Source organism: Cottoperca gobio, chromosome 11 (genome assembly GCF_900634415.1).
Source record: "Cottoperca gobio chromosome 11, fCotGob3.1, whole genome shotgun sequence".
Taxonomy (NCBI): domain Eukaryota; kingdom Metazoa; phylum Chordata; class Actinopteri; order Perciformes; family Bovichtidae; genus Cottoperca; species Cottoperca gobio.
Window position 1 is genome coordinate 8,743,140 of NC_041365.1, and position 26,404 is coordinate 8,769,543.

Consider the following 26,404-nt stretch of genomic DNA (forward strand, 5'->3'; position numbering starts at 1 on the left):
TTTATTGATTGACAAAAACAAGTTGTTGTTTTGACTCAGCAGATTTAAAGGTTATTGGATACTTCATGGCCTATACAATTAAAAGTCGAAGGAAGGGCGGCTTCTGGTTGAATAAAAAAGCAAAGATATTTCCTTCTCAAACACTTCTGCACCTTAATAAAACAGTTCCACTTAGATCAAGAGAATGCAAGAGGTGACAAGGACGTTTTTCAGGACTAACTAGTGCAACAACATATATATAAACCTAATCTCCATCAGTGTTAAGCCATATGAAAATCAAACAACATGTCAATAGACAGCACTCTCACATTTCATAGTTAATCAAATAGCTTAACAATAATTGAATTCCAGGGTTAAAAGAACATGTCAAACGTGAATAGAGTCACAAACAAACGCTATTAGGCACTATTGATTGTCTGATAAAATCATAAGGCAAGTAGGGCTTAATAGCTCACCTGAAATGAGCTTCTTTCTGGCTATTGTGTTTCTTGCAAGACTAGTTTGATAAAATAGTTCAATAACTAAAGGAAACCGCAGTGTCACTGATTGAGCCTGGGGAATTTGTGTACCACAGCAGGGCAGCACCCTGTTGCTATACAAGGTCATTTGTTCCGCAGTGATAGTATTGCTCGAGAGAATTCAGCCCGACATGATAACATCTGGTCTACGTTTGTTGAAACAATGAACATTTATGTTGTTGAAACAAAAAATGCATTGATACTACAACTAAAAATATGGCATTAATTCATTTCTGTACTTGTATTTCTCCACCGGTCTGTCTGGTTCCTTTTGCTTTCAGTTTTTAATATGAATTCATGATCCCTAATATTTGATCATGTAAACACATTAGCTCATCACAGCTCATCATCATTGGCAAAAACACAAAGGAGTTATTTTCCATAGCTTCATCTTAAAATAACATAAAACTGGCTGCGCATCAGTGGTAACCTAATAAGGTTATATGCCGTCAAAGGTGTTTGTGCTGTGCTTGCCATGCTACTTTTTAATGGAGATTAGAGGATGTTGAACACAAATAATTTGCTGTGAAAGTAGTCTAAATAAAGTGTGTAAAATACAGTTCTAATTTGTCTTACTGAACAGCCTACTGCCATTACATAATAACTTACCAAAACAACCTAGGTTTGAAAAGTTTTCTTTGTTTACAAGAAAAACAAAACAAATTCTGATTAAATCAATAACTGGTCCTACCTGGTCCTGAAGTTAGTGGGGTGTGGGTGTCCATCGTACAAGGACAAAAAGTCATATTCTTCTTCTATGGCAAATGACAAGAACATGAGCTGGATTCTACTTCCTTCCTCCCCGACAATGACCCAGGTGCAGTTTGCCCCATTGGGGTAGCCATAGGGAAAGCCTGGTGATTCTATACTGCCATTTCGGCCCTTCAGTGTACCGCCACATGTGTAGATGAAACCTAAAGTAGAGAAAAGAGAGAGCATTTAATTAGTTTTGACATTTGATTTATTCTTACAATAAGAAAATAAAATGTTGCCAAACAACAGCTTCTGTGTTATAGAGAATAAAGAGACAAAAGAGAACACAAAGCGAATGAGGGAGAATAAAAATGTTATTTAAAGTTTAGAGTTTAAAAGTACACAGCACAACACAACAGCACTAAATATGACAGAATATTGTATGTGTCTCTGTGCACGGTTAGTATTAGTCATTAGCATTAGAGTATGCTCACACAGGCACACAGGTACTTATAAACACACACATGTGACACACACATACACGCACACACACACACACACACACACACACACCCTCTGAATCCAACGGTACTACAAGTATCTTTTTTATACAACTTTTTAAAACAATTGGATTGAATAGTGCTGACCTACTGACCCGGTCCAATATTGGTGGTTAACTTTTACATTTGAAACTTTTTAGCACTGCTTTTTAAAACAGTGTTAAAAAGTGGAAGTCTGGTACTGAAGCACATCTTTGCTTCACATCAATGTAGGAATGAGCCATAAGTCAGGATGAATCATACTAAGTAGGTCAGCTTGGGTCTGATATATCCTGTTTTTCTTTATGCTAATGTGTGATTATATATTAATGGAATATATACCGTAGCTAGCTCCAGAACTGAAAAAAGGATTTGTCAGAAAGTCTTGTAGCTCCATAGATCTGTAGTTTGTAGTGCTGCTAGAAACATATTCTTTTCACTGGCCTCCCCCACAGCGAGGATACAGGGCAGGGTCTGTTTCAGATGCTGGTACTCACATTTAGCATGGGGTGCAGACTGTGTGAAAAGTAGCTGAACTACCACCTGACTTAATACGAGACATCCACAAGGGACCAGAGTGTTCTCTTGATTTCACCTACAGTGCCTCTAAAAGATCAAAAGCTGGCTGTTTGTTTTGTTTTTGCTAATCAATTCCTGACATGTCAAAGTGCATGACAACAATACCTCTGTGTCATTCAGTGCCTTTGAACATGACTCAGGAATATATAACTGAAAGACACAACCATGTGTTTATAAAATAGGTATGCTTGCCGCTGACTTTCGACGCCGATTTGCTGACTTTGAAGCACAAAAAAGCAGGTTGGAACTGCTCGGTAACCCATTTGCTGTTGACGTGGAAAGCTCACCACCAAACCTCCAAATGGAGTTGATTGACCTCCAATGCAATGATGCACTGAGGGCAAAATATGCGGCAGTGGGTGCTGCGGAGTTCGCCCGTTTCCTCCCCGACACAATGCCCCAGCTGCGCATCCAGGCTGCTCAAACGTTGTCTATGTTTGGCAGCACATACCTGTGTGAACAACTGTTTTCTTTGATGAACCTGAACAAAACATCACACAGAAGTCGACTTACTGCTGAACACCTCCACTCAATTCTGAGGATTTCCTCAGCTCAGAGCCTTACCCCGAACATTGATGAACTTGTGGAAAAGATGGGACACCACCAAGTATCACCCTCAACCTCAAACAAGTGAACATTACTGTGCAATCACATATTTAGAGTTTTTACTCAGGAATATATAACTGAAAGACACAACCATGTGTTTCAGTATATATCTTCATTTACTGTGTCTAATCAGATGAAAAAACGACAGAGAGATGACACAAATGCAAACTCTTGCGCACACTACGCAGCATCAAAGGCAGTTTAATGATTTCTTGAGGGAGAGAGAGAATACATACAAGTAGATCTTAATGAGCTCATATAGGCTCTTCATCATGGCCCTATGGTGGCAGGCTGGTAGGTGGAACAGACAAGGAAAGAGAGGAGGAGGAGAGGAGGAGATGCCAAACTAACAATTACGTCAACTGGAAGAGGCATTATGTTGACTTTTCTCTCTGCATAGGATAGCAGCCTAATAATTAATGACATTGTTTTCAATATCAGAACGCTTCAGAGTGCATTATCATGCTAGTATGATCATTCATTGCTAGGTTTAAAATTATCATTCATTTTCTAGGGTTTGTTTACCGGTGAGTGAAAGAAACAAAGCATGAATGATTGTTTATATGATTATATTGTGGTGCATATTATGTTGCATACTAAGTTTATAAACTGTTCATGGGATCTATGTTATAAGTGTCCAAATATATTAACAGGCAGTAATCAGTATTTTCTGTGACACATGAATATTACCATATTTTGGACAGGACTGTTAATGTGGATAAGAGGAGTGTGCAGAATTTGTTTTTATCCTTTGTCCTTCCTCTTACAGGGTGATTGTACTGATAAATTAGAAGTGAAGCAAATTCTGCTGCTGTACTTATTCTAAATCTCTCCGGGTTACAGAGCCAGCTAAATGCCTAAATTGTAAAATGTAAATGTAATTGATCTCTTTGGACTTCACGGTTCACATCAGGATCATTATCTTCTCCCTTTGATCTTAATGATCCTTTTATATCAAACCCACCACAGGTGTAAGATGAAAAGCTTGGAGTGTCCAGGCGTGAAGTCGAAGCGTTTTTTTTTTGTTTTTTGCGATGCTCTATCGATCCCTGATGGAGAAACTCTTCACTTCTCCCACTCCACAGGAGACTCAGACGGCAGAGTCAGCTTACAGAGCAGAAACCCTTGGAGCCGGTAAGGATTTAGCCTCATCCTGCTCAAGGACACTACAGCAGAGAAGAAGATTGCTGTTATATTGGGCTTGATCCTACTGTATGTGTTCTCGCTGGGAAATGGTGTTGCAAATCACTCTGTGCCCGTTGTTTGTTTGTTTTTGCATTTGACTTCTCTTATCAAGTGCAGCTGTGTCTTTTTGTCCTTTCTTCTTTTTCTTTTTCTTTTTATCTTCCATGATAAAAGACGTATTTATCCTCAGTTTTATATCACTGGTAAAAGAGAAGAAAAAAAAAAAGACTATCTGTAAAATGAAAAACAAAAAGATGCTGCAGCCGCATGGCTTTGGTGTATCATTCCGAGCTTAAATGAAAGTGTTTAATTGAACATTGCTGTTACTGTGTGTTTAAAGTCCTTGAATTCCTGTGCCTTAATTGATCTCCTCTGAGTACAGAGCTCAAATCAGGACGATCATCTCCCTACCTTTCATGTTTATGAGCCTTGTTATTTACCATGGCAGCCAGGGCCACAGGGACAGCAGGGTGATCCCGCTGGATGCTTTTCCAACCAATTATCCAAGACAGAACCCCAACCAAAAAACGGAGTGTGTGTGTGTACATATATATATATGTGTGTGCCTGTGTGTGTTTCTCCAACTCTCATTTACCCAGACAATTCCAAGACCATCACATTGACCGATATAATGACCAATGGCAGTCTGAGCTGCAATTAAGGGCCGGTATTTCTGTCCCTTCACAACCAATCAGAGCTGAGATGTTGAGAAACCGGGAGGGACAAGCAGAGCCATATGAGAGCACACACATATGCACAGACACAGACCTACAGAATGAACTTATACTAACGCTGACATTCACAACATACACATCCATAGCACTTTTTGTTTGTTTCAATCGCCAAAAAGAAGAAAATGGGCTGCCGTGTCTGCTTTCTTCTCTTCAAGACACTGCAGAAAAAGGATTGTGCACGGCACTGCACAAAATAACTTATTGAACTGCCATTTTGGCCCAAGTCAGAAAGTGTACATCCATGTGGTTTCCAACAGGAATTACATTTTATGATCAAAGTTAAATGGGATTTATGCTCCACGAAGCAGGGGTTCACCTGAGGACAACACAGTTACAAAGATAAGGCAGACTTATCAGAAGCCTTATCCAATGACTTAGATTTTTAAATTAAAACTCTTTGTGATGTAAAATCCCCTGCATGTCCAAGATAACACGCCAAAACAATTCTAAATATGGCTATTATTGATATAATGTGGATTATTTAAAAAACATTGTCCACCAGATATTATCTAAAGTTATAGCCAGTTAATTGAATGCCTCCAAATGATTACATTATACAACTAATTTAATTGACACCTAAATACAATTTAAAGTTGAACTACAAGAAAGATTAAAATACACGGTTATGAGCTCATGCACCTAACTATACAGTTATATATATAACTATACAGTTTTTCTACCACCACCTCATTTCAGATGGTATATTTATGAGGTATTGTCATTTTTCTCTGGTTCTAAGATGAGTTATTGTATTTCTTCATACCTATTTGTTTTAAAAATGAACAAGGGATCTTGCATACTTCCATCTGTAGGAAAGAGTATTGCTCAATATTTCATACAGCCAAATACACAGATTGACTGATCCTTGTGTGATGGAAACAAGATTTGGTAACCCAGTAGGTTGTCCTGCAGCAGAGCTTCGAGCAGAGGCTTTATTGTGTGTGATGAGGCACGAAGCTAAACTCCCAGGGGTAACATTTAGTTATACACCTACAAATAGACTAGTTAAGAGTTATTTAACAGCTGCTAAACAAGATATATTGCTTTGATGACCCAGGTGTAATATTCTGTGGTAATGGTAACTACTGTGGAAATATGGTGAAAGGCAATATTTAAAAAAAACGATAAGAAAGGTAAGGGACAGGATATCTGAACAGTGCAATTCACGCAGGGAATCCAGTTTTTTCCTGCTTGTTAATATTAGGCACTACTACTTTTGCCGTTAAACCTTTAATATTGAACAATCCATTATTTATACAGACGTGTTCCTCATGATCAGGATAGACTGTATACTTTCTGTGCTGTTTCTTGTGGTCCAAGTATTTCATGATGTCTTTTTCTTTTTTTTAAATGATCCCTCTAGTGGTTAAAGTAGGTTTTTGCATGAAGTGTATTCAACCTTGACACAGGTGTGTTAACGTAAACTGTTGGCTTGTAAAGCTGTCACAAATGAGCCCCACAAGTTGTAGCCTACAGTCCATACATGAAATTATGACTCAGTCCATCACAATTTTATCTGAATTCAACAGATTGGAGGGTGTCTTAGTCTAAATGCAGTAACTTCATTAAATTGAATAGCTAGGATACAGGGTGGGGTGTATAAAGAGCGAATAGGGACAGAAGGACAGAGATGGAAAGCAGAATAAACAGAGAGAAAAGGACAGATTTCCCCTCGTTCATCATTGAATGAGAGGATGATTTAAAAGTCATCACTCACAGAGGGATAGGGGACAAGAGAGTGTGGGAGGGTGTGAGAGGGAGAAACAGATGGAGAAATATAGAAAGAGAGAGGGGAGATTAAAATAAAGGGAGGAGGAGGAGAGAGAGAGAGAAACAGTGAGAGGGAGACGGGTAAAAGAGAGACTTCTAATTATGCTGACTACCAGACCGAAACTGACAGTCCTTACACACACACACACACACACACACACACACACACACACACACACACACACACACACACACACACACACACACACACACACACACACACACACACACACACAGGCCTCCTCTACAACCCTCACCTTACTAGTTAACCCTTTCCACAAACTCACTGGCTCTGCTGCCATTTAATCCACCTTTTGTTCACCACACCCCATAAAAACACACACATACAAAGTGTGGAAATTTATTCAATGTTGGTTATTATATGTTTTTAACCAGAAAGGAGCGGAGCATTTCTTGTCAGTGGAACAATAAGTGGGGTTCTAATTAGGGCTGGGCGATATGGAGCAAATAAAAAATGTGGATATTGTTGATCAAATACCTCAATATTGCGGCAATATTATAGGGACTATTGTTGCTTTAACAAAATATTTACACATGAGATTTTTGATATATAATAATGTGAGTAATGTGGATAAAATGACTAAGTGGGTTAAGGCAAATAATAGAACAGCTACTGTAATGCAGCCTTCAAAAATACTTATGCGATATTATGATATCCAAAATCTGAGATGACATCTAAAGTCATATCATGATATCGATATAATACCGATATATTGACCAGCCTTAGTTCTAATGTGAACAAACCAACACATAATCGTGTCATGAGAAGAAGCAATATTTCAGCAAAGAATGAACAATACTGGACACAAGTTTTGATACCGTTTCTTGTCATGAAATTGTGTCACTTTTTGAATCCATAAATGCAGCTGATTCATGCAGCCACCACTATCAACAAGGAAGACAGCTACAAACTTTCCAGAGGTCTACAGGGCATGTGTGTTTAAGACTCAAACAGACTTTGGGCGGAGTGTCACCTTAAGCAAGGCATTTTCCCCCAAAGACTTAAATACAAATGCTAATTGGCAAACTGTAAAATATTTGTCGTTGGACAGGGTAGCTCCCAGGTGTGAATATATTCACTGATACTAATGAGGAACAGGGTTTAGCTGGAAAAGCGTGTGCATGCTCAGCAAAACCTTCCCTGGATAAAAGAAGCTTAAAGACAAAGAAGAAAATCTGCTTCTTGAATTGAGTGGATTTAATGAACCCCGGACTGCAATATAGGCTTGATCTCTTTCCTCAAAGCAATATCTCATCCTGAATATCTTAGATAATACACTGCAGAAAAAAAACACAAGCTTAACAAGTGGCTTATGCCAGCACTCGTCACATCCTTTTTAAGACAGCGCCGTTTTTACAGTACACTAAAGTGTACTAAAAATGTAGCCTGGGATACTGTAATGACTTTAAATAGCACATCATCAAAAGCTCTGTGTAACAGCTATTACTACACAACACAAGTTCTTTAACCTTTTGTGTGGAGTTTCCAAAAACAAGTCCAAAAAACAAGCAAGGTGCACTGGAGGCTCTGAATTGCCAGTAGGTATGAAGGTGAGTGTCTCTGTTGACCCTGTGACCTGTTCAAGATATTGTACATCCTGCATTAGGCAGCAATGAGTCTTTCTCAATTTCTCCAGGTCAAGAAATGCAGGAACCCACATCAGCTTCGATTATATAACTTTGTTGGTGCAGAAGGGGAGCTGCTGCAGAGGGTTGTAGCAATAAACGCAGGGCCGTCTGACAAAAAGTGTTTGCCAAATACGTACAAGCAGGTAGGTACTGCTAACATGGAACACTGTGCATGCATCAGGATAGAGGACAAAAAGTCGGCTGCTATTAAAAATGTCCAGAACTGTAAAATCCTCCCTCAAAGGATTGTAAACTGTGCATTGTCTTTACATCTGACAAGCCTTCAAAATGGATTCTGGTTTGCATTTCATCTTCTCAAGGGTACCTGTAACAACACACCCACACTACAGCTCCTTGGGCTTTTTGATGCGGCACTATATGCTCTTAGCCAGAAGACTAATATACGCTTACAGACTCCATCCCCCTCAAGCCTTTAAAGACAGAAAGTAAAACAACATCATGAAGTGGGTAAAATGATTTAAACCGAAACCAAATGAACATAAAAAAATAATATAAGTCTGACATTCCCAAACAGTATAATAATGTGACTCACATCCTGATATAAGCCTGATGATTGTGAGGATGTGAAATAAATTACTAAGCCAGTAATTTTCCACAGGGAACTCTATGATCAATATAACCATTTCCACATGGTGCTGGCTACTAAATGAGGAAACAGTAAAATGACCCTATTCTTCATTTGAATGGGACCCGCGGTGCCCCCTCAAGGTTGCTGGGCGTCCCTAGCACCTACTTGGGGGGCCAGCAATTTTTCCTTACAGTATCTGTGTGGGGGTGTGCACCCGTTGTGTAATAAAATATTACTCATATCCTCAGCAGTGCAGTGACATTACACCAGCCCGAGTCTGAGAAAAATACGTTTTAAATTCTCTTCCATCTCTTACTCTCTCTGGTTCCCTCTTTCTGTTTGTCCTTCTCTCTTTCATCTCTCTGCCGCTCTCTCTTCCTCTCTCTCTCTCTCTCTCCAGCTCTGCCTCCCTCTGGGGGCCTCAGTGATACCAGATTCGCTTAAAGGGCTATTCCGTCTAATCTCACAGACTCTCATTTATGATTAAAGAATGGCTTTCCCAGTGGAGAAAACTGACCAATCAAATCATTGCATACAGACAAAACGTCCAATCAGTATTCAGATCACAGCAGCACTCAAGCACCAGGGGCAAAATGAGATGTGTGTGTGTGTATTTGTGCACAAGCATGTGTGTGCGTGAATGCAGCGTAAGTTAATTTAAATGAGCTGTGCATGTCTCTTGAAAGTTATAGTATCTGTTCATTTTCTTGAGAACGTTTTGGAAGCGAGAAAGAAATAAAAATGGATGAAATGCAGAGGAGGGGGGTGTGGGGTGACAGAGTGACAGAAAGGTAGACAAACTAAATGCAAACAAAGGGTAAAAAGCAAATGAAGAGTGGAGAGGCAGGGGCAGACAGGGGGAGAATGAGAGAAGAAAGAGAGATAGAAAAGGCAAAACTGCAATAGAGAGAGAGACAGAGATAGAGAGAGTAGGCGTGTTTGAAACGTCCCATTGGTTCTTGCTGTCAGGAACGCTTGTCAGCCAAGAATTAGACTGCTCCACGCTCCCTCTGACTGACAGTCGGCCCGTGGTCTAGACTATACCCTGGAGTGGTTGAGGCTAAATAAGGGAAATGCCTAGAGAGAGACGGGGGGAACACAACGGGCTGAAAATCAATTTATAACACTGTCAGTCAAAGGCAGAAGGGAACGATGGGATAGAGATATGTTGAGAGAAAAAGAGAACAGGAATAAGGAAAAGACAAAGGGTGAGAAAGAGGGACACACATAAAAGGGAAAAACAGAGACAAGATTTGAGAAAACAGTAAACAAATGGGACTGATCAAGAACGGAGGGGCCTGTTGTGTTGAGGGAATCAGAGAAAGAAAAAGTTACAGATACAGACCGACCGACACATGCTACTCTGCTACAAACATTCACGGAAGCCACTGCAGGTGGCAGAGCCTCTTCATATAATACGCCACTGTTGAGAAATAATCAGCCTACGCTAATTAAAGGCCTCAAACATGCTGGAATCAAGCTAAAGGCTTGGAGAACAACCAGGGCTACAAATCATGGATACGTGACTGGAAACGCTGGATTACCTTGTTAATTTTGACTGATCAAGTGTGTCATGTTTAAGCCACAGTTAAAATGATCAGAACACATGCTGTGACTGCAAAAACTGCTCATTTAAATAATAAGCTAACCTGTAATCACCATGCACTGGTGTCACTTTTTAATCACTACACTATTGTTCAAGAATTGCCTGGTGGAGGGATAACTGTAATTAGAATTATTACTCACCTACTTTAAGCATATATTATACAGGGGTTTGTTACCACTTTTTATTGCTAAATTCATTATACAACACAGCCTCCAGTGTCTTGAAATGTGAGATATTAAAGAAGACGTTTTAATTATTCCAACTTGTCTCTTAACACAAAGGGATATTTTCAGAATTGAATAAAAGTGTCTAAAGAAGAACAGTTTTAGTGCCTTTTTAAGTACAAGCAAAGCAGGGATAAACATGAAAGTAAAACTATATTACGATCAGACACTACTGCTCTAAAACTTTAAAACAACTGTATAAGAAAATGAGACTAAGCGGGGAAAATGGCGGCTCAGCATATACTGTATGTGGCAACAGAGATTGGGTTTGAAGTGGAAAAAGATGTACAAAAGTACAAAATATAGCTTGAATAAGATATATATTACATTATCCTCTGCTTTGACTGTTATTTTGACACTTAATATACATATGGTACGTAATTGCAAGTATTCAACACAACACTAGCAGGAAAAAGTATGAAATGAAAGTGTGATCTAGCCAGAAGGGTCAGACCTTCCATTAGTCTCTAGGTGTTCGCTAATATGCTGTTCCAGAATTGCTTGCTAGCCCATTTCAAGTTGACAAGGTCTGCTGTCCCATTAGGCTATTGTTGCCTAGAGTTATGCTGAGGGGGGAAATTATTGGGTGATATATGAGTTAAGAGTAAGCCCAGGTGTTGGTTCAGTGTCAGTGCAGAGAGAGTGTGGAGGACGATGAGCCTGTGAATGCCAGGATTTACTGTTAAATCTTGTGGGGGAGGTTTGAGTTTAATTCCATAACAAAATAAATGTGATGGGCCTTTGTAACCCAATGGCATACACACCTTCAGTTATCTCTTTGCTCTCAAACTTCTGTCCAGCTTTTAGTATGTGGGCACCTAGTGTAGTTTAATAGCAAAAAACAAAAAGACTGTTACATCACATCCTTTGTAGCAGCTATTAAAAGAAAAGACTAAAACAGAAAGAGATTCTTGTTTGTTAAATAAAAGAAGAACAATAAAGCATGAATGTTTAATGAGTCAATCAAGACTTCTCCAGTAATGATGTACTGGACATCATTTAACTCGAGAGGACCTTTCTCTTTATTTGACTCAAGATTGGATGTATGAGATTTCTGTAGAGCACAAATGTATTCAAATGGACACCATCGGTATTCCAGATATATTGAGATGTAGAAACACAGGTTTACTGTTGAAGCCATATAAAATTCTGAAAGGCTATTATAACCTCCTTGAAAGTTAAATGTAAGTGCTATAAATTATACCCCACCATCTAGATTCATTGTTACCTTCATATTAATGCTATTTCACCTTAATGCTTTTTCATTTTAGATGTGATTAGGCTTTCAAAGTCAGAACACATATTCTCAATTGACCCTTAATTGTGCCTTCCAACTGTTCTGAGCAGGGATTGTTAATGACGGTGTGTTTCTATATAAAGCTAATGGTTCAAACTCTTTGATCGGTGCCCTTGCATACTTTGTTCTGGTGGTTTATCACTTGTAGTGTTTTAGCGATAGTACTTTTACACAGTGGTATCCCCAGCACTGTACCACAACGCAGTCAAACAACATCAGACAAGATGAACACCGCTATTAGCACAATGATGAACAAACAATACTCGTACTACTCTAATTAGCACAGATTGTAGCCTACTACTGCTTCTTACATATTATATACTGCTGCTATGGATAGTCTCATCATTATAAAAAAAGCTTCTGTTCATGTCCTCTTTACCAGCTAACACATCAACCTCCTCAGTCAAGTACATTGGCCCTTATTCTGATTCTCCTAAGACTGTATGTGAACTGTGACTCCACTGTTCCAATAACTGTATAAAGCTACTACTGTATGGAAAGTAGGACATTGTATTGCGTAAATGACATATAAACTCTCACTGGAATTTTCTCTAAATATGATGTTGAGTATTCATAAACACTGTTTGTAATGACTAATACTAGGATGGGTTAAATGCGGAGTCTAATTTCACTTTTGTGCTGTTTTGTGTACATGTGTGATGATAAAAGAGATTCAAAATCCTCCCTTTTCCATAAAACCTGTTATATTGATTGATCTGAAGGTCTATTACATGTGGATATTATAATCTATCCTATTCTATTCAATCCATTTGTTGGGGGAAAATAGTACTACAGACAGAAAAATTGCATGTTGAAAAATTCAAATAATGCAAAATTACAATAATTAATTTTTACAGGGTATGTTTCTAAATGCACTATGCTGGCTTTACTTGTGGTTGGCTAAAAAGCAGCTTGGAGGACCTCTGGCTTTTGCACAACCACAGCGGCACACAGGACTGGGAGAGGAGGCGTAAGCAGTGAGGACAGGAAGCAATGCGAATGAGCAAGCACTCACATTCACTAATAAATTACAAGAAAAAAATCTGCTTTCTAAGAAAGTGGGTCACTGAGAGCAGGCGAAGAATGCAAAGCAGAGTGCATTTTTGTTGGTAAACACAAGCTTGTGTTTGTGTGTGTCTGAGCATTGCAGAGTGGGGAGAGAGTGAGTGGCTACTTGGGTTTGTCATGGTTAGAATGTACTGTATTTACATCTTGAGAGTTGATCATTGTGCTTCGAGAGAGGGAAAAGAGCAAGAGCAAGAGCAAGAGCAAGAGCAAGAGCAAGAGCAAGAGCAAGAGCAAGAGCAAGAGCAAGAGCAAGAGCAAGAGCAAGAGCAAGAGCAAGAGCAAGAGCAAGAGCAAGAGCAAGAGCAAGAGAGAGAAATAGGAAGAAGGAGCATTTTTGCAGAGTACACTATTGTTTCATCAATCATCTAATGAGCCCTCTCCTATGCACATGCACACCGATACACATATAGAAAACATTTACCGGAGATGCATAAAACCCTCACTGATTGGCAGGTAGTACACAGCATAAAGGATTAATGGGACAGAGAGAAACGGGGAGACAGATGCTGTCTTAGGGGGTAACTATTGATTTATGTCTGCTGAGTGTCATCATCTCCAATCTGACTAATGAGGTCTTATACACACACAAAGAATACACACAGCCTCGTCTCGCACTCCTCTTTCTTACAGGTTAGTTGCTGTAAGTCTGTTACAGTAGAAAACATGGACTTCTGTACTGGAACACCAACACTCTCCATATTTACCCCACCGTCCTCATATGTATATGTGCCTGTATATATATGTACATATATATAAATGTCATTTCTCTTCTTCACCCTCTCTCTCTCTCTCTCTCTCTCTCTCTCTCTCTCACACACACACACACACACACACACACACACACACACACACACACACACACACACACACACTTAGTCAAACAGCTGAATGTATCAGCAGCAGAGGCTCTTCAGATGAGTCCCTGGTGCAAGGTCTGTGTGTCGCACTCACAAACACGTACACACACACACACACACACACACACACACACACACAGACAAACAAGTGTAAAAAAAAGATGACTTGGGATATGTTCTCCTTTCCCTCTTTCCTCAGGTTTAATCATTGCAGAGACCACAAACAAACACGCACAAACATTCTTACACTTTCTTACATTTGCTTCTGTTTCTTTTCCCATCCCTCCATCATCCATGTTATCCAGCCACTGCAGGATGAGCTCAATAAGAGGGCAATTACAGGATTCACTCTCAGGATTCAAATTTAATTTCCACATGCCTCTAGACACAGTGTATACAGAGAGGAGGAGCGGAGGAGGAAAACTTGCACTCAGGGCAAACATTGCTACCCAATTTACTGATTTCCCTTTACAATTCTTGTTTTATTTTAACACTGTTTAGATATTTGAGAGCAAATAGGCGACAAAGTAAATCATGATCTACGCACTAAACTTTTACCACTAAACTGTATTTCCTGACAATTGCTAAGAATGGTTACGTTGACATTACTTTAACATAATATAGATACCTGCAAATTAAAATATCTGGTTTGTCATTTCGAACTATTGGATCACAACTACGTTTAAGATGCTCTGATAAACATGTGCCAGCCAATCAGAACAACAATTAACTCCAGACTTCTGTATCTTCTGACGAATCCTCCAAACTAAATGACAAAATAGATAATCTGTCATTGTTTTGAAACAAAACCCATGAGAGCATTTATTAAAATGTGATCAGGAAACGCAGAAAACAACATAAATACATTGTTTGTCTGAGCCTTCCAAACTGCATATGACCATTTTGAAAATATTAATGTGACTCTTATCTAATCTGCCACCTCTATGGTTGAGGTTTGGCTAGATTGAGGCAACTGAAACTACTCGGTTAAGGTTAGGCAAAGGTCAAGGTCATGGTTAAAAGAAAGCAACATGTCATTAGTTAGAGAACAGGATGCCAACAGCGGCCTTCTATGTCCAAGTCACCCAAACATCCACCCAGACCTCTTCTATAAGTGGTTTTGTGATGCTATAACATAGTGTACTACTTCCATCTTTGCGTCTGTTAAACACAACTGTTCTAATTTATATAAAACGCTCATCAGGTAAATATAAACATACATTGTTTTAGGCATTTGATCAAGTGCTGTCGCTGTTTCTGGTTGGAGTATTCTTGTTTTCCATAGCTATGGTATATCAGATTATAAATTTATGATAGACGTTCATACAGTACATGCAGCTCTTTAAAATTCACAGTAAAGTGGGCCAGCTGTGGAAATGGATGTCATGGTAGGACTGCATATAAAGCAATCAAAGCACCAAGTTTTCTTTGTACTGTGGATTATTTTAAAATCAGTCAGTTTTTGCCTCTTAATGAATCAGCTATGTGTCCTGGAAAATCTGAATGCAAGAATTTTACTGAGGATTCCCAACTCGGCTAACAGTTCATCAGTCTCTGTGGAGTTCGTATGTTGAGAACACTGACGGTATACTTAGAATAGTTATTAAATGAATAAAGGATATAAAAACATATCCTCATCCAGGCATTCATACAAACAACACACGCTTACAGCCTAACATACACTGTATTTCTCTACGACACGCTCCCTCATTAAGGTATCAACAGATTCAGTAAGGCAAAGGTGAAACATGTTGAAAATGGGTCAGTCAATTGCGTAATAGATAAACAGACAACGCCATGCGCATACTGTAAGATGCACACAATCTCCTATTCTTCCCTTCCTTTCTCTCTTTTGTCATGTTCTCACAAAAGCTTAATGTTAAGACTGACATTCCTATTTCAAACAGTCACATAGACCTCTCTCGCTCTCATTACGCGTTGTGACAAAAAGCGTTAGTTAAAAGAAAAGGAGTCTCAATTAGCAGTTGAATAATCATCAGTTATATAACAATCCTGCTGCTTTTAAGACTGAATAAAGTCAGGATATTATAACAGAAAGGTTTTGATGTTTAATATATTCAAAGATAATTTAAATGTCCATCTTTACAACCTATCAGCTCCAGAGTCACCAGAGAGCAATCTTAATATCTCCATAGTTCAACATTACAGCAAAACAAAGTATACAGTATGTTCAAAATGTTATCATCACATTATAAGAGAAGAGAAGTTAAGTCACCTGAAGAGGTTTTCTATCTTCAACATCAACACATGTATAACAGTACTTACATGTACATGTAACGGTAAATGTAACGTGGTTAAAACTCTTTTATATGTCATATGAAGAGAGTCAGAGTAGTCATTTAAAAGGCTGCAGTTTTTTGTAATGCACGCTCACTGCATCACAGGCCTCAAACTCATTTTGTACGAAACAGTGACTTCAAGCTACACGATTTCAATTCACGCAGTTAACTCTCAACACCAAAAGTGCATCATAAATCACTGCAAGGACTTCTTTACATGAATATTCAGTGAACACTTCCTGTCAAACCGAGGGCCTCTGAGCAAGGGGGAAAAGGGGAACAAACAAACCTTTGATATAAACTGAGTTGAGGATTCAGGAAGTTTAGTGTCATTATGACGTATCAAAAAAACAATGGAGTGATATGGGACCAGCACTCCACAACATGGCATTGCTCTCAGCGACAGTTAATCTGCTCCATTGTTTTGTTTTCTAGTTAAAACCTTTTATTGGTCCAGGGAATATCACCGTACCAGCCTCCTGTTTACACATGAACTCATTCACTCCGGCAGCGGAGCTTCGGGCAAACATTTTAATACTCCAGTTTCATGATCCATGATGTGATGTGGTGTCTCCATGTACTGATGTCATTATATGGGACTTTCTTATTGGTTAAAGGCAAATCAAGAGGAAGGTTTTAATACCAGTTCTATATCCTGTTCAATCTACTCTTGGCATCTCATTTGCAGCGACACAACCAGAGGCCATTTGGTGTTTTGATGACAGAGATAGAAAGTGTTGCAAAACAATCTCCCATAGGTACTCAGTTAGACTGAAATCTGGTAAAAGCAAAGCCAATTGCAAATGACTTACTCATTTAATGTTTTTCCCCCTTTAATTTGTCCATCTGTGGAGATAAATCACTTAACAGAAGCTCCACAAGTACTCTAAACATGTTTCTGACCTTTCAATCACTTAGGGCATGATTGTTGGTCAGCTTGAACACAAAGGCAAAGCTCCACTTGACCTATCTTTTTGAATTCAGTTAGTCTTTGTGTGTGTGTGTGTGTGTGTGCGTGTGTGCGTGTGTGTGTGTGTGTGTGTGTGTGTGTGTGTGTGTGTGTGTAAGTAACACAGCTTGTCTCACAGATGGAGGAGGCCCTGTAAACCTATATCACATCTATATGTGCATGCATGCCCCTCTCCCAGCCTGCAACACACACACAAACCACACAGCACACCCCTCAATTTACATTTCCAAGGTTGCCAGATTAGCAGCAGTCCAGCTCCCCTTTCTGCCAGAATGGATCGATGAAACACTTTGGTACCAAACTTGGAAATCCAGACACAGACACTTACGCAAAGTAATCAAATTATTGCAATTATTGTCATCAGAAGAGTGATCTAATTAATTATACAATATGCATTTAATAATATTCTGCTCATATTGTTGTTTTTATGCAATGTTGCATTTTGATGACCAGTGACATAAAGGGCAAGTGTGTGCAAAATGAACAGCTCAAGGCTTGAGAAACAGCCCTTGTGTTTAATGTGTCCCAATACTATAGATGTGGTCATCATAGAAAGTGTTACCTTTATCTTATATACTATTTATGTATCAGTGCTTGCCCTACCTTGTGTGATTTGTATGGATGTTGCTGGTAGCACCCTAAAGGACTTAAGGAGATTTAATATAAATGCAACCAGTAAAGCCTGTTCATTTCTTTGTTAAGTCTGAATAGCACTTCCAGAGCTGAGAGAAATTGAATTGAAATCCAGTGTCTTGCTTTGATAGTGATGCTGCTCACCAACATGGGTCTTGAAGAACATTAAAACATATTCCACAAAGGGCCTGTATTGTATGTTGCACCATGCGGAGAAGATGAAAATATGTTAACCAAGATTTATATTTCGAGACTGCATGAGATCCTCTCAAGCAATATTTGGGGCCCCTTTGCCAATAACTGCTGTCTTAAGATACTTTAGTAAGATATACAGTACAGTAGGAAGACCACATATATTATGAGGACATTCATAGTGAATAATAATGCATTGACAATGCTTTATGACTACACTCAAACACACATAATGCTTTCTGATGCAATATGTCAAGTAAAGTGAAGTATATATTGATGCATCTATAATAATGCATGCTTCAACATAAAGTGTGATTCAATGTAAAGAACATGTGCTGCATCATCAGCATATCATTAACAATGTTACAGATAGATGCGGTCTTTATAGAAAGGGTTTCCAACATGAAAGCGTAAACAACAGTTATGGAAAGAAGTGAAAACTCTTCCAACCACTCGAAAACTTTTTGGTCATACTTTGAAAAGATGACACTCAGACTTCTGTCAAGAAACTAAATGCATCCTTCTTCTCTCTCCATTAAAGAGATCCAACAGTGATTTAAATGATTCTATATTGAGAAACAATAGGAATCCAGATCATTGTGCCATTTCACCAGTAAGATGGACAGATGATAGTATAAAATATAAAAAATAATGTTTAATGCATAAGTGGAAGTGCTAAAGCTTGTTGACTGGTATCTGAGTGGCACATGTGGAAGAGTGTCACCCACAGGACTATGCTTCCACACTTTCTTTCAGATTTGATTTAGCTGAGTGTGTATGTACACTACCCTCAATCAAATCCATGGGGTCTACAAAACCCCATCTAGTAGGTGACTCATAACTGCCATTAAACACAGAGGGCAGTAAGATGCTTGCTCAAGGGACCAGCATGTCCCGAGGGAGGGTGTGTGTCACTCACAATTCTACCACATTTACCTTAAAAGCTTGGGGATTCAAACCAGTAAACGTTTTTAAATTTAATTTGCACTATTCCAGTTATTTAAAAAATATAGCCCCATCAGGCGCCGCTTTTTGGAGTTGTTCCATTGACAGTGAAGTGGAAACTGACTCTGTGGGCTCATAAAACTGGTTTGAGATTATACATCCAAATAACTTGTACAGTTTCTGACTGTAGGGCTTACAGCTGTGACTTCTATTATGCCAGTAAAATCACCACTGGTGCTTTCATAGTGTCCTATGAGTTGTTTCATTATTTACTGTCTATGCAGTAGCTCCAGGGTTTGTATAGATGACATCATCTTCACAGTCTGTGTCTCTGCTGTTTGGTCTAAGGAGAAACGTGTTTAAATACAGATTGGGTTGTAAAATAATGCAGAAATAATATATTTGACTTGTCCTCTAAGGGTCTCACTGTTCATATGTGAATGGAATTAATCATTCAAGACTATCAACATGAAAGAGATGTAATGCAACTGAGGTGAGCTACCCACTCCTTTTTCTTATACAGGCCAGCAGGAACTGTGACGTAAAGGCACACATTTCATATGGAAATGTGCATCTGAACAGACTGAAAACACCTCTGTCATTTCCACACATGTGACAAGCCTTGAATATTCAGTTTCCATGTGTGCATGATAAAAACGTCTTCATAACACCCACGTTTGTCAAGACTAAAACATACCATGACAGGACTGAGCCACAGATGTGTTCACAAGGACGTCTTACATCTCAGCTATAATCCACCTTGCTAACATAACCATTTCATACTTACAGAATATGGGCGTGAGTCAGGTAAACTAAAGTGAAGGTATAACATTTACAGCCAGAGAAACATCTTTGTTTGTCTTTGCAAACAGAGTGTAGAATCGGTGCTGCGGTGATGTGAGGACACTAAAGGGTACATCTGTACTTAGCATTAACTGCAACAACAAAAACACACACATGCCTAACTAACACCGTTGAACATCTGCTTTAATGACAAAGCAGTATCCAATTTTGCCATAATCCATTTTATAACCTTTGTCCAAAGACTTTTTCAAATTGTTTTGTAGGGAGGAAAGAGGCATTTACAGCTATAACCATAATATGTTATATGAGGTTAAGAGGTTAACATGTCACTGATACTGAATAGGTATCTTCTTCAAGGACAGTTCAGAGGGCTCATGGATGCTGTAACCGGGACATAAAGCTGAATATCCATACTCTGCATTACTCTCTCTCATCTAGAAATGTACTAATCTAAAAGTTTTGGTAAATCTCTGCTTCTTTTCAGCAATGTCATTTGGGGCGGACACTTCCATTATCTTCTTATATTCTGCTCTATTTCAGAGAAATCTTTCTTGGCAACGAAAAAGCGTAATTATGCCACACTACTGCTTCCCGTGATCCATTTTTTTTCTTCTTCAGATTTTATATTGGGTGCTCTTGCTCAAACCTGGCAAGATCTGAAAGCTCTAAAAATGAACAGCGAAGGTTTCCAAATTTGTTTGAAAAATAACTGTGGCAGGACTGCCAGATTGGAAAGACACACAATTATGACATTTCAACATTTCTTAGATTCACTTAAAAAATAACTTTTTTTTCAGTTTTCTTAGTGAACCGCACTTTTATCAAATCATGTCATCTTCTCTTTCCCTTCTATCTTTACCGTCTCTGTTAATTGTATGTCAACAGATAAAGCAGATAAAATATAAAAGTACTGAAAATGATTGTAGCTGCAAACTGTATCTGTTCTCTTGAGTCGTGAGTTTACTCTTTACTGTACTTCCATACTGCACTTTAATCGCTGACATACTGACCCTAAATTGGATGTGACCTTCTCAATAAATCCGTTTTCTGGCTAACAAGGTGACCTCTAAACTCTGGTTTTGGAAAATGCAAGTAATTGGGGAGCCAGTATGACTGTGTCGGCATCAATCGTTTACTGTACATATAGTGGTAATGCAACATTCTGCTACTGTCATTGATCACAAGCGGTCTCGACTGAGAATTTAATGTTTCCAGGAAATTACTAATATAACAAAAAGAACCCTAAAGACAGAAGTGTCTAACCAATGAATTATGACAGTGATATGTTTAATGACTAGCAGTGACAAAAAACAAAACAATTTGCTCGTCTGAATCAAATTTAGCTACCTTAGGGAACTTGCCTTGGGAAGCTCATTACAAATTCAGAGAAGTCGTTGCCGTTATTGATCTCTGTAGGAAAATTATGTTTTTTCTTCCGACCCTACAGTGTGAGTACAGAAACATATAGAAAAGCAAAAATAACCAGTTCACAGTTGAGCTGAAGATACACATTAGTCCATAGACAACAGAGGACTGCAGAGAGAAATGTTTTAGGATCTCTGCTTTTAAAAATGAAGGCAGGATACTTCTTTGTGACTGGGTAGCGGTCCTTTAACCTCCTCTGTACTCTATACTTGCATAACTAAGGAACAGAGTCAAAACATAACATAACACAACTACCAGCTATTTAAATGTAACAACTGTAAAAGCAAAAAATGGCAAACATTTGCTGGCTCCTGCAACCGTTAAAAGAGGATTAGTTTATTTTCTTTGTCATATATGACACTATATGAAAGATCTTTTGGTTATGAACTGTTGGTTGGACAAAACAAACAATTATAAGATGTCACTTTGACCACTTTTTAGCTGCATGTCCTGTTAGAGGGACAGTGAAAAATAATTGGGATGTAAACATAAGCAATAATCCACAAATATGGAGATTTCTGTCAATCTTATAGCACCCCCATATTTATAAGTGCAGAATGCACCCAGAGCCAGTTCAGGACCTTGGACAGCGGCAGAAAGAACAGTGTATGGTGTAATGCTTTAGAATATGCTATAGTTCAGTCCAAGGGTTTTGTCTTAATCACAATCCATTGCAATTAATAAATTCCACTTTTGGGGAAACTTCTTAGCAATAAAAGAAACACGTATTCACTATGAAACCGTTTTATTGTAAGCTCCAACAACACTGTCTAAGCAGATGAGAAACAAATCAAGGTTTATTCACGGCCGAGGTTTGAGTGTCTTTTTTAAACTAAACGAAACGAAAGTTGATGACTTAGTCTCTCTTTTTTTTTTAAATGAGCAAAGTTTGAAAGTGTATTACTTTCACTGTCATGTTTGTTTAATCTAAATAGAAAGAATGAGAATGAGCCCAAGCTGTGACATCAATTCCATATCTTCTATCTCTCTCTTCCCCCTATCTCAAACAAACACACACACACACACACACACACACACACACACACACACACGCACACACACACACACACACACACACACACACACACACACACACACACAAACACACACACACACACACACACAAACAACGGTATCTTGCATCCCTTTTTAAAGTCTCTCTCCTTCCTAGTTTCCTCGTTAATTTTTCCTTCCGACCTCCCTCGCTGAATGGTAACCCTAGCAACAGGCAGAGGGCTGTGCTGCCAAGTGTTGGGGGGGGGGGGGGGGGGAGCACAAGGAGTGACTGAGATGCAGAGAATATGGGAAGAAGAGTGTAAAACGGGTCAAAGAACAGAAGTGAGACGATTAGGGTGGAGGAGAGAAAAGTAAAAGAGAAGAGAAAGTGAGAGTGAGTGAGGTATAGCAGAGAGACGATATAGGAAAAGGGAGAGAAGTGTTTGTGTGGGGGGGCAATGGGGGGGGTAGGAAAAATAAAGAGGATGGGTCTGAGGAAGAGAGAATGTGGAAGTAGTTGTTGAAGTAAATTGGGAGCAATGGAAGGAGAGCAGATCGGGTGAGAAAATAATGTGCAGTCAATTTATATATAACTGTACAGACTCTCGTGTCCTGCAGTCTTTTCAAAGCCTCAACACTCCTCTTGACTATGCATTTGTTCTCAAAATAAATAATATGTGGGTAGCACAGTGATTGTGTGTGGCTTGTCTAGCTGCAATGCTTGTAAAAAACAACTGTGGAAAGAAATTAAATAAGAGCCACGGATTTAAGAAACATTGTTCCCAAGCAGTCTATTACATTGTTAAAGTAATTAATTTGAACTACCAATGGGATTACTAACCACTGTACCCATTTCGTGATTTCTAATTTCAAGAATCCATTGAAATAGGTGAATAATGTAATACATGACATATTCAAATGAAAATATGTGCAATAGCAGTTGAATGTTTCCTAGAAATACACACACACACACACACACACACACACACACACACATCTTCCTGTGAATGAAGTTATGCAAACACATTTCCACTCGGCTCTTAGCCCAGATTGAACAATATTCCCTGTTTTTTGGTAGGATCCCTGTAAAACATTTATGTCATTCAGTAAATGATGAATGACTTGATGAAATATCATAGCATTTGTGGTTTGACCAAAAGAGACCGACACTACAATAAGGGCTTGGCAAGCGATAATGAAACTTTTTAGACACACACACATCTACAATAGTTAGTTTGACAAAAGGGATAGGTCTAACGACACAAGAGCTATACCTGCACACCATTCTGCCAGGAAAGTAATTTGGACTGCCTTGCACTGGCTTCCTTTTAAATTTCCATTTAAGATTTTATTCATTACATTAATACATATTTAAGTCCAACCTTATATCGCAGTGCTTTTCACTTCAATTAACAGAATTGCAGTCTTTCATCTACAAAGTTTCGATTTAAGACAGAAGTTGACAAAATGTTGGCAGGCAGGACCTCTAAACTTTAACAATTTTGCAAATGAAATTCATTTAGCAAACTCAGGAGATTTTCAAAGACATTGAGGGACACTGTACTATAAACTCAAGCAATAACTTGGGAGTTTCAGGCCTCACATTCGCACTTCTGGAAAGTCCTCACTTGCTAGCCTAACTCAAACGGGTCTTTACAAGATTAAGAGTACAAATAAATACACAGACAAATCTTTGCCGTAGTTCTTGTTCACAGTCAGAGGGCACTTTGTATCCATAACAAGTGCATCGTTCAGAATTAAAGTTTAATAGATTTTGGGCAACCACTTCATAAAAATTTCATGTCGGTGCTTTCAGGCACAATGAAGCAAATTCAGAGGGATTTCTAACCACTTTTGTTGTCTTTGTGGACAGGAAGTGACAACAATGGCATGGAGTCACAACCTTGGTCAAATGTTCAACTACATTTGTTTCAGAGATGAAAAAAGTCACAATTACTTGACAATGATAAAAGAAGAAATGAAAGAAAGATTCACAATACTTTCCACAAATCACGTCTTGTCTTATATTTTGGCAAAACAGCCGTAAAGATGTTTTATTGTCAATACATTTTCAGTGAAAGATGACAGCTTGAAACGTAACACAAGACGCTCGAGATTACACTCATGCATTCTAACATTAAAATATATCAGAGAGAAAACAAACATTTGGAGACATTAGAGAAAATGACACATGCCCTTGGGACTAAGATTGATTTTGATAATGTACAATAAAAAACAAATATGGTCATTATGAATAATGTGTTTTGCTCCATTCCTGATGAACTTGACCCTTCGGTAATATAAAGTTATTCCCATATATGAAGTTTCTTTGGAATCCTAAATAAAAACCACTCTATCCATCATCCCTCCAACTCCTCCTTTTATTTGAAACTCCTGCCAGCGAATTACGTCTCCCTCCTTTCTAGCTCTCTGTTTTGTATTTAACTCCAGAAATGTATTTGTGGGCAAAACTAAACATGGGTGAGTTTCTCTTCTTGTGTTTTCACCCGTGTCTGTCGGTGTGTCTGCGTCTGTTTGATTCTGTGTCTCTGTGGATCTCTGCGTTTATGTGTGTGTGTGTGTGTGTGTGTATGTGTGTGTGTGTATGTGTGTGTGTGTGTGTGTGTGTGTGTGTGTGTGTGTGTGTGTGTGTGTGTGTGTGTGCATTTGAGAGAGAATAGCAGGAAGGTTGCCACTGATATTGATAATGTGGCACTTTGCCAATCTCATTAGCTTAGCATGCAGTGGGCAGACTGCCTGGATAGACACTATGTGTGTGGTTGATGTGCGTGGGTGTATTTTGCATGTGTCTGTTGAGCGTCAGGGGCCAGTGCTGCCACCACTCTGGCTGATGGGTTCCAATAATGGTCATTGAAAAGAGAGAGAGAGAGAGCAAGAGAGAGAGAGAGAGAGAACAGAGAGAGAGAGAGAGAGAACCGGAGATGAGAGCAAGAGCGAGAGCGGAGGGAGAGAGTGTGGTGTGAGAGAAGAGAGAGAAAGAGAGAGAGTGAGAGAGTGTGAGAGGAGAAGAGAGAGAGAGTGTATGTGAAGCGAGAGAGCAGAGAAGAAGAGAAAAACGGCGAGAGAGAGCAGCGGAGGGTAGAGAGTGAGAGAGAGTTGAGTGAGAGGGTTAGAGAGCGTGCCTTTCTTCGATCTCGTAGCGCTCGCTAGCGGAGCGCGCGCGCGCTAGCTCGCGGGCCTAAGCGGCAACATCGAAGCCAACTGTTGAGGGGGGGTTAATCTCCTCTTTGAAGTCATGTGAATGTGTGTTTGTGTGTGTTTGTGTGTATGTGTTGATGTGTAGGCTACAAAGGAAAGTCTTAGTTGGTTGGTAATTGCCGTGCTGTAGTACTTGTTGACGTGACTGATAAACAAAAGTGCCTGAAATCCATGTGTCTCCAAGTATGTGTCAATGGGTGGTTGTGGGTGGGTAAGACAGAGAGCAAGAGAGAGAGAGAGGATAAAAAGAAACTGACTGTGTAATTGGTGGTTTGACATTAGCTGTCTGCATGACTACTATATCCACAGAGGTGATACAGAGAGGGAGGAGGGGAACGGGTGAGATGTGTGTGTGTGTGTGTGTGTGTGTGTGTGTGTGTGTGTGTGTGTGTGTGTGTGTGTGTGTGTGTGTGTGTGTGTGTGTGTGTGTGTGTGAGGGACGTAGTGGAGAGAAGGTGTTGGGGATAAGAGAAAGGAAAACAACAATTTCCTAGAATAGAATACATGATGAACTCTACTTAAAATAGCGCTACAGACTCAAAGTTAACCATTCCACATTAAAAACTTTATCAAAATAATTTTTGCCTGCTAATATCTGAAAACTCAAAGTACAATCTGTCATTAATCCTTTTTGCAATAAATTTTACTGCCACATTTTTGAGTGTCACATAAAAGTTTGGATGAATTTTATCCCCCTTTTTATTTCCGTGTGGCTACACTATAAAACCTAGGAATAAAAAAATTAACTATTTTTAGTCAGTGCTAGAGGTAGAATAGTATAATTTTCAAAGTCAGTATGGTTGATGTTCACAAAGCCTGCAGCACTTTAATTAACCTAAAAATGGCAAAGGATGTGCAGCTGTGACATCAAAAGAGAGTAAAGTTCAGTAAATCTGCCTGCTGATGGGCAAAGGGAGTATTTCAGTGAGTAGGTCCAGGATTAGGTCCTCTATTTCATTCATCCATTTATCCATCCATCTATCCATCCAGACATTCGTCATTGCT

The 26,404-nt window shown here is 39.0% G+C and overlaps 1 protein-coding gene across 1 annotated transcript in view; it reads right to left on the bottom strand.

Annotated features, from left to right (window-relative positions):
• The window catches only part of LOC115015839 (CUB and sushi domain-containing protein 3-like), a 310,217-nt gene that overhangs the window by 235,615 nt on the left and 48,198 nt on the right, over positions 1-26,404 (bottom strand). The window contains 1 exon segment of the mRNA XM_029443438.1: positions 1,210-1,432. Within this exon segment, the coding sequence (XP_029299298.1) occupies positions 1,210-1,432 (223 nt within the window).